We start from the raw sequence: 12,901 nt of genomic DNA, 5'->3' as shown, positions 1-12,901 counted from the left end.
TAGACACTGCTGCCTTTGAAAGGATGAGCATTTGCTTTGACCTAATAACTATCTGACACTGGGTACAATTATCTTTCTCCAAGTGGCACATTATTATTTGACACATTAATTGTTGTGTCATTTCTTTCTGAAAAGCATGTTGGGTGTCTAATACAGACCAGAAGCTTCATGAATCATCCATGTCAGGGGGCTGCAGCACTAGTTTACCTTCCCAAAATAAAATAACCCCATCTTATCTCCTTCTTTCCCCGACCACAGGCAGACCTGTGCTGCCCTTTGACCTCAGTGCTTTCTTCTTGCTCCCTGGCATTCTGATAAATATCAGCAATCGTGCATTTACTCATTACAGCCATGAAAGCTTTCCTCCTCTTAGGTAAACCACAGAGACATCGCTTTGCAGAATGGAACTCTTTATGGCTTGGTTTCTGCCCAGGAGGCACTGCACAAGCGTAATAAGGTGGTCTGCTGTCTCTGCATCTACTCCCACCCTGGTTCCTTTTCACTCTTCTAGGAAGGGGTCTGCATGGGCTGTTTCCAGACGTGAAAGTCTCTGGCCCTGGCCAGAGCTCAGCACTCAAGTCTGGATGATCTTCCATTGCTGCAGCTGCTCCCTGGCAGCCCAGGCTGGATGATGGGCTGGCAGTCCTGGTTCACCTCTGGGCCTGTCATCTGCCGTGTTGTTAGACCACTGATGGGCTCTCTCTGCTTGCCCTTTAAGTCTGTGCTTCCCTGTCTTCCAACTTTGGCTGCTACTAGAGGATAAAAATCAAGCAGCCACACAGACCTTCATCTCTTTTCAAATCCCAGTGGTTGAAGCAATCTCACAGCAGGAAATAGAACCTCCCCATTGTCTTCCCAGATACCTTCGGTGTGCATATTCCATAGCAAATTACTGTTTAAAAAAAAATCAGAATTAGAATGTATTTGATATTCCAAATACATTCTACATGCTAGTTAATGCTGTGCCACCCTAAAGACTCATCTCCCCTTTTGGTTTTAATTGGGTTCTTTTCTGTCTTTTTCATTTCAGTTTGCACCTGACTCTGACATATTCTGCCGCTGATTACCAAGTGAGTTGTTCGGTGAGCTAGAGGTATGATAAATTAAATATGATATGTATCACTGAATCCATCTTTGGCTGCTTCATGGTACATTATAATTTGGGAAGGGACTATTAAAATAAAATATTAAAGAATAAGCAGAAGCAGCCCACTGTTAACATGTCCAATGGCAAGAGAAAATTACAGCTTTCATTGTATATGTGGCACCATCTGCCTCTTTGCCGAGGCTCAGCCTTCGGCTCTCCCAGGGGAAATAGCTGTGGATAAGTTATTCGATTAGAACAGCATTAATGGCCAGCTACCTTGGAGAATTGGGTTGATGATGTTGTGATTATCCTGCTCTACATTCCTTCAGGTCTCCAACAGGCTGCAGTGCATGGCAACTTCCTTAAGTGTTTACCAAGCCCTACAGTTGAGGTGAACAATTGAAATGAAGAATATCAAGGATTCCTGAAAGAAAATCAATTTTGAATGAACTTTTGTTGCTTAGCCACAGCTCCAATATTCTGAGTCATACTGAATTTTTGTGGACTTTCATCGAATTAAGTGACAGAAATGGCAGCAGGGAGGAAAGTGAATTTCATGATATGCATTTAACCTGTGGCATGGCACAAAATAATTCTTCATGTGCGATTACAAGGTAGAAAAATACTCAGGCTTCCTCAAATAGGATATTAATCTTAGGGATAGGAAAATCTCATAGGGGCATACTGCTTTCTTAATAGAGACTACAGCTGTTCTTCAAAAGCATTTGTATCATAAAAGGTAATAATTATTTATGTCAGTCTCCCAATAGGTTAGGTCCCTTTAGAGATCATGCCGTCCAACAAATTGGCTTCCTAAACAAGAGCTTGTTGAGAACATTCATTGTTATCTTTAGGATTCTCTGGTTTGTGACTAGATCAATGATATATCTCTTGCTTAATCAAAACAAAACAAACAAATATATATATATATATATATATATATATATATATATATAGTATTTGGGGGCTGGGGTGCAGTTTAGTGGTAGAGCACTTACCTAGCATGCACAAGGACATGGGTTTAATCTGCCCAAAAAGTGTTTTGCAAAATATATATATAGTATTTTTCTTTATTTTTTTAAAAATGATAGGTGTTTATTAAAGAAAATTGGACACAATGCCAAAAAAATATTAAAAAATTAAAATCCAAAATCATTTATTATCATGCCCCTTATAAATATGTATATATTCATACACCCTCACATACCAAATATTTTCTGGGTGCTTATTTGCACTCCAGGGGCAGTGTTGATAATGTCCTGTGACTGTTGACTGAGCAAGGAACTCGAATGTGACCCTTATCACTGGTTCAGATGCTAGTGTCTTTGGAAGATACCTGTCAGTATTTCAGTATTCATGAATTATTATAAGATCATATATTTTGCCCTTTTTGTATGTATGCGTTGGCAGTATTTCAAATTAATCATTTTTAAGAGCTTCTTAAATATTAAGACATTAACCCTTTATTGCAAAAACATTTTTCCCAGCATGTCGTTAATTTTCACTTAGTTTATGATATTTTGGATATTCAAAATATTATTTGTAAGTAGTCAGATCTGCTTTTCACCAGTGTGGTTTTCTACCACAGTATGTTTAGAAAGTCCTTCTTTGCTACAGACAAGTTAAATATTTACTCATATTTTCTTGTTTTAAAATTTGGAATTCTTTTCTAACTATTTAATCCATTAGATATAGATGTTCCACAGCATCCATCAGTGTTTGGTCTCAGAATGCCCCCATGGTTACCAAAATACTTAAATGTTCAGACCTTTATGTAAAATGGTATAGTATTTGCAAATAGCCCATGCATATCCTCGCGTGTACTTTAAATCATCTTTAGATTACTTATAATACTTAAGACAATGAAAAAATTTCTTATATTTATTTTGGGGATAGTGACAAGGAAAAATCCTATATATATTTAATACAGATGTAATTTTTTCCCCTGAATATTTTTGATTCACAGTTGGTTAAATGCAGAACTCACAGTAGAGAGAGTGACTGTATGTATGTTCATATGCATGAATGTAATTATTTAGTAAATAGTCAAAAATAAATGCATCTATGAGAACAGATTATATTATCAAAACCCCTAATATCTCAGTAGTAAAACACAATTTTTTTCTGCTCCTGTGAAGTCTACATGTGGCCTAGAATCTCTTGGGCAGATATCCTGTGCATGGTAATCTCAGTTTTCCAGAATGCAGCAATCTTATGGCAACTCTATCTCAATCAAAAGCTTTAGGTTCACCATAGAAGGAAAGGAAAGGATGGAAAACTGCATATCAACCCCCATGTGCTCTGGGCCTAGAAGTCATGCTTCTCTCCTCACAGATACAGCCCTGCTAAGGGACCAGTCATCTAACCCCACCCACTGAAGAAAGCACAGGGGAAATGTGGGTAAGGACTTGTGGTACTCGGTCACAGTCTACCCTTTCATTTCTCCAAATATTCAGTTCACTCACCCTTGGGCACAGATATTATAATTATACCCACCTCCTAAGTTAAATTAAGTTTGTCATAAAGCTGCCTCCATATATACTATAAATTTGACCCAAAAGTTTCTCTGTACATAATGAAGTGCAGCTTAATTTGATTATAAACAGATTATAATCTACCCTTGCAAGAAGTAGCCAAATCTTAGCCAATCAAAGCAGCCCAGTATAGTCAACCTTAGATCACTACTCAAAACTTCTTTAAATAAGGTCAATACCAAGATTTAACAGATCCGGCTATCTTTGTACCTCATTTCCACTTTTTTGCACATAACTTCCCTCTTCCTAAGAAATGTTATCCAGCCATGTGGTGGCTCCAGCGTCACTCAGAAACTATTCTGATTCTGTGGGCTGCCCAGTTCTCAAATCATTCCTAGTTCAATTAAAGTCTTTTGAGTTTGTGTCTAAATATTTTTTATTTAATACTCCTCTCCAAAAGGGACACCTCCAAAATCTCCCACTCACCAAGCACCAAGTCCAGAATCTCAGGGTGGTATATGGTATTCTCTATATCAAGTCTAGAAGTTGCTCCCTTAGCTCTGGAAACCTATCAACAAAAATAGAAAGCTATCTACCATTCACACATCCAATGACTGAAAAGGGAAATTAATTTCTAATCCTGAGAAATTTTGAATTCCTTCTAAGCAGATATTTAATGAGCCTGCTACCTTGATTAATCCCTGACTCTGCTCTCCTGGACAAGCTGATTTAGCCCTTATTCTCTATGACTTCTGGCTCCACCTTCAGGGAGTTTTTTTTTTTTCCTTTTAATTATCTGTTATGGTTTGGATATGAGGTATAAATGCTCCTTCTAATGCAGAGATATTCAGAAATGAAATGATTGGGTGGTAATGGTTATAACCTGATCAGTCCATCCTACTTTGAATGTACTGACAGGGTGGTAAATGTAGGCAAGTGGGGAGTGACTGGGAGAGATGGGTTACAGAGGGCATACACTGAACAAATGCATTCTTCCTGTGGCCCTTCCCCTCTCTCACACTCTGCCTCCTGACACCCCACTCCCCATGAGATAAGCATTATTCCTCTGTTGGTCCCTGTGCCATGATGTGCTGTCTCATGTTAGACCCAGAACAATGGAGTTGATCTTCTATGAACTGAAACTTCTGAAACCATAAGCCTGAAATAAATTTTCCCTCCTCTAACTTGTTCTTACCATGTATGTTGGTCACAATGACACAATAGCTCACTAAAACAGAAATTGTTACCAAGAAGTGAGGTTGTTACTATGACTAACCTAACCATGTGGTTTAGAAGCCTTTGGAGCTGGTTTGTGGGAAGAATTTTGAAAAGTTTAGAAATGAAAGCTGAAAAAGCTTTAAAATATTGTAATTGAAATTTGATGGGAGATTGTAGCAGCAGCTCAGACCAGAATTCTTATAGGAATGAGGACTGGGTTCAGGAGGTTTCAAAGGGAAATGAGAACTCTTTTGGGGATTGGACTAGAGGCCATTCATGTTATATTCAGGCAAAGAACTTAGCTAAATCTTGCCCATGTTTTAGCTTTGTGTAAAACTGAATTCAAATGTCATGGGTGGATTTATCTGGTGGTAGAACTATCAGGGTAGCACAGCATTCAGTGAGTGGCATAGATTTTGTTATCTACTTTAGGTTTACTATGAGAAATAGGGGCAGAAAGCAGAGCTAAAGTACCTCAAAAACTTGCAGTTTGGCCAGAAAAGTGCTTGTAAAACAGGTCAAGAAAGTTGTGCTTATTGAAGAGATTATGGTCCCTAAAGAGATGCTAAGCACTTTGTATGAGAAATGATGACTTGAGGGCATCTCAGGAATTTACAAGACCATACTGACTATAGGCTTCAGGGTATAGAAGAGAAAATTCTTTGGAGAAGAGACCATGGGGGTGGCCTGCTTCCACAGGACAGGGGTGGGAGGGTAGGAAGTTGTTTTACCATGCTGACCTGTGCAGGGACTTAAAGACTTCTTCAACCATGATTCCAGGGTTCCAAGTATCATGTAATCTGGCAGCTGAACTTGGTGCCATTATGTGATGATGGTTCTGTAGGAATAAAGAATGCTAAAATTAAGGGTCATGGAGGCTTCCACTGAGATTTTAAAGGAAGGCCTAAGAGGCCAGGCAAAGTGTAGCAGGGTTGGAGTCCTGAAGGTTACCTCTGATAGGGTTATGTATGACGCTGTGAAGTTGAAGCTGACACTGCAATGGAGACCCCAGGAATTAACAGGTACCAGTAACATGGACTATGTGCCGAGAAAAGTTGCTGGCTACAAAGAGAGCCAGGTTAAAAGAACCCACTGGCAAGGCAAAGGAGCAAGGCTGCCCAAGTGCTTTGGAGAGCACATCTCACAGCCTTGTGTCCTAGATGTTGTATATGGAATTATGGGACCTGTTGGCCTGGTTTCAGTCTTTCTTTAACACTATTTCTTCTTTCTAGGTCCCTATTCTTCCCTTTGAAAATGGGAATGTTTGCCCTGTGCCTACAGGATATCGAATATATGTAACTTGTTTTTGATTTTTATAAGGGTTCACAACCAAGCCTTTGCCTTGAGTCTCTTAATCTGTCTTAATGCAGGAATGCTCAGAGATGAAATGATTGTATTCTAAGAGCTATAACCTAATCAGTTCATCCTAGTTTGAATGGCCTGAGTGGTAACTGTAGGCATATGATACATGACCTGAGGAGATGGGTCAAGGGGTGCGCCCTGGAAAGAGGACATCTTTCCCATAGCCCTTTCCACTCTCTTTCTCAATCTCTGCTTCCTGATCCCAGGATGAGCATAATAGTTTTTTTCCACTCAGTTCCTCCCCCATGATATGCTGCTTCACCTTGGGCCCAGAGTACCCAGACATCTAGGACTCAGACTTCTGAAACCATAAGCCCCAAATAAACATCTCATCCTCTAAGTTGTTCTTGTTAGGTATTTTGGTCACAGTCAGGCAAAAACTGACTAAAACATTATATTTTCTTAAATTCTTTTTAAAATGTGTGCTAGGGAATATGCAGCTTTCTTAGCCCACTTCTTATCAAGTGCTCAATAGTTCTTTTTGAGCCCTATCACTTTCAAATACTTTATTCTTTGCCAATATAACACTTAAAGCTTTGTTGGCTTCCAACTTGCTTGATCCCTATAAATTCCATATGCCAGTAATTACAGCTACAATACTTTGCCTAGCATCGTTCTCAGATCAACTGCATTTCTTTGCATTCTTGTGCCCACACCTCTTCCAGCTTAAGGAGGTCGTAAATACCTTGAATCTATTTGGATTTGGTGGGAGAGCTGAGCCCTTTAGCTCTTTTACCTGAGCATTTTTCCAAATGGAAAAGATCACTGGGTCTCAGGACCTTAGTTAGTTTGATCTTTACCCTGAGGCATTTTATTCTACTAAAAACTTAACAAGTCAAAGTGCATGGAGATTTTTGTTGTTTTTGCTGTTTATTCATTGTTTTCTGTAGTGGGCTCAATTTTAAAGTCTTTTGCCATTTATCTCTTACTGTATAGGATTGAAAAGAAATTACTGTTTCCACTTATTCAAGGACACCAAATATCTGCACTATTTCTTTTTATTCTTGCTTACAAAGAAGCAGGTCTTTTCAGAGCTGCATTTCTTATGATTCTTTCCCAGGCATGGCCCATAACAACCAGCATACATTTATAAGATTTGTCTTGCAAATTCTCACAATAGACATATATGTTCATTTGGTGCACATTATGCTTGTTATCAGAAGTGACAGTATTACCAAATGTCTCCCCATTGCAAAGTGGGACTCCATCTTTCTAAACATAAATGTCTGCAACACAAGCATGGATAATCAATCATTCACTGGCTCCTACTTGGTTTATGAAAGCAAGTTACCCTCTAGAACATATTCCCTTGTGTTTCCACACAGAAGAGATTTCTTGAAGTGTTAGTAATTATCTAGACATCTCTATGCCAATAAACTTGTATTTTCTCCATAGAACGAATTTCACAAAACATTTCATTCAATAATATGTCCTCTTCCTGTGCTACTTTTTAAAATGAAGCATTTCAGACATACTCGGGGTTATAAGGAATAAGTGAACCAATATTTATGTATACCCCGTCTGATACCAGAAATAAAATTCACCAATAATCCATCTAACTGCATGCATTCAGTCCTCTTGAGTTATCTCTAATCCAGAACTGTGTTTAATCATTCCCATATATTTTGTACTTTTACTACATATCCATGTGTTTGGCCAGTTAAAAAAATTTGTGTTAGAAACTTTCAAACAAACGGCAACACAGAAAGAATAATCAATGAATTGATGTACTCATCAACCAGCTTCTGATTTGTCAGTTTTGTTTGCCTTCGTCCCTTACATAATTTTTGTTTGCCTTCGTCCCTTACATAATTTTTGGTGGGTGAAATATTCAGTTTTCTGTATATTATTGAGCATTGTACAAATAATATTACATTTAGGCCTTCTGCAATACAGTATCTTTTTGTTCAGTACTTGTAAAATTCATCCTTGTGTCTATGAACATATCTAAGTAATTCATGTTATTATTATACAGAATTTAATTATATTTATATGGTATAACTTATCCATTCCTATTGGATAACATTTAAATGCTTTTTATTTCATGCCCTACAAACACTACTGCAACAAATATTTTTGAACATGTTCTCTTGTGCTCCAGTGTGAGAATTTCTCTATGATATAAATGTGGAAGTAATTATGTTATAGGTTATGCATATCTTCAACTTTTCAAAATATTAACTTTATATTAAAAAATGAATTGACTGTATATGAGAGGTCCTATTATTCCACATCCTTGCCAAGAATTTTAGTCGTCATCACTTAAATTTTTTTTGATAAATGATGTGCCTTATATTATGTGTTGTGGGATTTATCACATTTTACTGATTATTAGTGAAGATATGAATCTTTATATGTTTCCTGGGTTCTAGGGTGTCTTTTTTGTAATTTATTTATATATATATTTTTTGGGGGGGGTAAAAAATTTATTTTATCAGGGTTGATATGACTATTTTGGCATATACCAAATATGAGGTAAAAAACAATCTATCAAAGCTAGTAATAAAAATAATTTTCCAGTACTACACTTACATAAACTCTTAAATTAGATTTCCTTTTTAAATAACCATTTAAAAATGGGTTACATTGGAAGCATTTTTTCATATAAATTTTTAATACTTCTGACTTTGGTTATAATTAGTTTTTAACTTGAGTAGAATGTGCTAGAAAACCAGAACTGATATATATTTTCATATATCCAAATATCTAGCCATTTGATTCTGAAAATAAATTAAGTTCTTCTGCATCTGTATTAATGTTTATAAGCTGAACTACAACATAAATTCTTAATTAAAAAAAATCTGCCTATATAGCAATCAAAGTGAGGTGGGTGGATGCATATGTGAACCAATTATAAGAACAGAGTGAGAAGCCCCATATATAGAAATACAAAAGATGAGGAGTTAAAAGAAAGTTTAAGACTCACTTTTTCGTAGGAAGGAGCTATACAATTATTGATCCCCAAAGGAAAGCCAATTCTTAATAAAATAAATAAAATTTGAAAGGTTTCCTATGGACTTTTAACCTAAAGATGAGGAACACATAGTTAGCCAGTGATAACAAACAGTCCATGCAACTATGTCAATAAGAAAGGAAAGCAATATTGCACTAAAAGGGGACCCTTATAGGATTAATCCACTTTCACTGACTCAAAGTGACTAGCCATTTCCTGCATGCTTTGGCATACCTGGCTTGCTCTATGTTTCGGCAAGTGGACAATACTTGATCAATGAACCTGTGCTCCATTTCTAGGCCCAAAGAATCTGGAGCTGGGGTTGTTTCAAGCGTTTGGTTTCCTGGGAATAGCCTTGCTTGCTTGAGTCATTCAGTCCATCTATTTCCATTGCCTGAGACAGCCGAGGATCTGCTGGGATGAGGGGCAAGTCACTCAAAGTATCGCCAGGGCTGTCTGCAGGTGGCAGCTGGGTCATGCTGTGAGGAAACCTACTGTTTAAGTGATGTTGAAGGTAGAAAACATGACGCCTATGACACCAAAGGGTTTCATGTCCTGGGTAAGAATCTATAAGATCTGTGCTGAATTCCACTTCTTCTTCAAGGAGATGGGGAAGATTTACCCTTAGTTCCTCTGTTGAAGCAGCTGCTTCTTCATCTTTTGGAAGAACTAGGGCTGGTTCATTTCTCAAAGGGTTTTTCTCCAATACAGAACTGTCTATCACAGTTTGATTAATCAAAGATTTTAACAAAAACTGGCGGTAGTGAAATCCACTGTGGTCTGAAGCATGCATGGATGCCCAATGTTTAGTAGAAGATAGTTCATCAAGAAGAATCTTGACATCTAGCTTGGCCAAGTGTTGTAAAACCCAGATGCGATGAGACCAGGCATCATAATTGCTTGGATATCTCCCTGATGCTTCACCACAGACTTCCATCTCTTCTTGTATTAGTCGCTGTGTCCTCTCTGCAGGAATTGTTCCCAAGTTTCCTTTGGTCACAAAGGAAGGCAAGGAAGTTTCCTGAATTAGGTGCTGTAGCACCCATCGCCTGTGAATCCATGTTTCTGGACTCTTTGGAAACTTAGTTAAGGCCAGTTTTCCTAGATGTAAGTCCTTTATTGGATTTAAAGTGCCAGAGAGGATCAGCTCTTTCCTCACATTTCACGCTGTGGTAAAGTCTGGGTTTAAAAGCAGCAGAGTACACGTGACATCTATCAATTCATCTTTGTTCAACCACTGCTTTCTTGCTCTGTACAAAAGAAGCTTTCAGCCATGTTGGCTGCGACCGCAGCGGCTCCAGCGCACCTCTGGGAGAGCAGAGCCGCCTGCGAGTTCCGCGGGCTGCGCCAGCGCGCCAGTCTTTTTTTTTTTTTTTTTTTTAATTTGGGGGAGGATATATTCCAACTTGGGGGAAGGGTGAAGGCGTTTTAGCTGTGCAGCTCAATATGACATTTCCAGAGAGTTCTGCATGCCCCGCATTGGACAGGACAGGATGGAAGGGCCTGTTCCGCACTGGCTGGACTCTCCAAGCCCTGCCGCTCACAGTGTGCGACTCACAGGCGGCCTCGGTGTCAAGCTGGCAGTGCTCCTGAGGCTTCAGTGTTTATCAGCTCAGCAGGTCAAAAGTCTGCAGACACTGGGTGGAGCAGCAGTAAGCCACAAACAAACCTAACTGTCGTCCTCCCCTGGTGCAGCCCTGCCATCGGCGTCTCTCTCAAGGGAAAGAGCTTGGGGTAGAGGATGGTAAACATGGGCTCACTACACCGGTGACAGTGCCCCAAGGGGCAGTGCAGCAGCTCCAGGGGACTTCTGGGTAATGAGATTGGAGACAAAAAGTTCAAATCTTTTAGAAATCTGTGATGGGCATGATTTAGACTTCTCATGGCCAGCTCTTGCAGAGGCAGGACGTGATCATTCTCTGTCCCTATGGCCTTCACCTCGGCTGGGAGGAAGACGGTCAGCTGCCCCGATGAAAAGGAGAGCAGCTTTACCTCAGACACTCGGATGGGGGCTCCGCAGCCACTGCACCCGATGACCTTACTGTACAGGTAAGATGGCAAGCCCTTCAGGTGAATGTTTTTATCCACATACACGTATTGCAGTTCTCGAGAACGACCTAAATCAAGTGGCAAAAATGCAAGACGATTTCCAGCCATGGAGAGCTCGTTGAGGCTGGGCAGCTGGCAGAGATGGCGCGGCACATACCATAGAAGATTTCGGTCCACAGTGAGGTACTGCAGAGAAAGGCACAGGTGAAGCCGCTCAGGTAAAGTAAGCAAACGATTGGTAGAAATGTCTAGTGTCTGCAGCTCCTTCAAATCGCCAACCTCTGGAGGTAGGAATTGCAGTTGGTTATTTGCTAATCGAAGATGACGTAAAGCTCTCAGCCGACCAACTTCTGGGCGAACAATTTCTAAGGCATTGTCACTAAGATCCAGATACTGGAGTTTTACGAGGGACCCAATAGCTTCTGGAACCACAACTAAGTTATTTGAGTGAAGGTACAGTTCCACAAGGTTTGGAAGCTTCTGAGCAAGGTTTTCTGGCAAGGTGGTAAGGGAGTTCCTTTTCATATAGAGTCTCTCCAAGTACTGCAGTCCTTCATCTTTCAGTAACTCCAATGGAAAATGGTGCAGATTCCTATAATTTAAGAACAAATTCTTGTGCTTTTCAAGCCTTGCCACAGAGATCGTCTTACAAAGTTCGGATGCCATGATTTATCATATTCCATCAGGAACAATGCAGCACTACATCTTGTCAAAATTGGTCAATTTCTCCGCGCTGGCACAGCCAGCGCTCCCGAGCGCGGGCGGAGCTGGACCTCTATTTATATTTTTGGCCCCCTTACTTAATTTTTCAAAATCTTTTATCGATCCATAGGAGCTCTTTATGTATTTGTAGATCTACTCTTTGTCAGTCATGCTAATTGTAAATATCTTTCCCAAATCCGAAGATTATTTTCTCACTTCGTTTCTGGTTTGCTTTAATTCACAGTTTGAATTTTTATGTTAATTAGGATTTGGGGTTTGTGCTTTCTGTGTTTTGTTTGGGATACTCTTCTTTCCTTGGATCATAAAGATACTATTCAATACTTCTAAAATTTTAGAAGTTTTCCTTTAAATGTCCTTTGACTTTGTGTGTGTGGTGTAAGGGAGGAGCTCCTTTCCTCCCCAGCTGTTCTCAAGCCACTCGTTAAATAAACTATGCTTGTCTCTCTGCTCTACACGTCTCCTCTGTCATATGAAAATTCCTTTAAGCAGGCCTGTGTCTGATATTCTATTTTGGTTTCTTAGTGTTTTTGCCTTTTTCTGTACCAATGCCATATAAACATCCTCACTACAACTTCATCACAAATGTTTGTATTTGGTAGGGCAAATTTTCTAGAATTGCTCTATAAAATATTCCTGCTTTTCATGGTCCTTTGCAATACCCATTAGTTTCTAAAAAATATATATTACACCCTAAGCTCTTAGGTACTAGTGTTAGTCTATGTCATTTGTGTTCATTGATTCTGTCAGTTAACTGTCTGGGTTTTTTTGTTCCTTTTTAGTGCTGAGTATTGAGCCCAGGGTCACATACATGCCAGGCAAGGGCTCTACCACTTGAGCTACAGCCCCAGCTCCATGTCAATTAATTCTTATATTTATACTATTTTTTTTGAAGTTATATAATGCATTCTAATATCTAACAGGGCAAGGACTCTTCTTCTCCATTTATGAAAAAAAAATTTCAAAACAACTATTTGTTTTTATCTGTTTATTCTTCTTCCAGTAAAAATTTGAAAGTTTAACAATTCGAAGAAGAGC

General features: G+C 39.2%; 2 protein-coding genes and 1 pseudogene across 3 annotated transcripts in view; all 3 read right to left on the bottom strand.

Annotated features, from left to right (window-relative positions):
* The window catches only part of LOC306660181 (protein prenyltransferase alpha subunit repeat-containing protein 1-like), a 631,547-nt gene extending 621,192 nt beyond the window's left edge, over positions 1 to 10,355 (bottom strand). The window contains exon 1 of the mRNA XM_079138373.1: positions 9,590 to 10,355. Coding sequence (XP_078994499.1) covers positions 9,590 to 10,031 — 442 coding nt within the window. The 5' untranslated portion in view covers positions 10,032 to 10,355. The remainder of the gene's footprint in view (positions 1 to 9,589) is intronic.
* The window catches only part of LOC306660237 (uncharacterized protein), a gene marked incomplete at its 3' end in the record, with an annotated part of 493,624 nt that overhangs the window by 210,767 nt on the left and 269,956 nt on the right, over positions 1 to 12,901 (bottom strand). The window lies entirely within an intron of this gene.
* On the bottom strand, positions 10,474 to 11,910 carry LOC306659305 (leucine-rich repeat-containing protein 28-like; annotated as a pseudogene). The gene has a single exon. The product of its transcript is annotated as a leucine-rich repeat-containing protein 28-like (transcript).

This window comes from Sciurus vulgaris (assembly GCF_902686455.1).
Source record: "Sciurus vulgaris genome assembly, chromosome: 4".
Lineage (NCBI taxonomy): Eukaryota > Metazoa > Chordata > Mammalia > Rodentia > Sciuridae > Sciurus > Sciurus vulgaris.
Note: the sequence above shows the minus strand (reverse complement) of the source record. Positions and strands in the feature narration are given on the sequence as shown.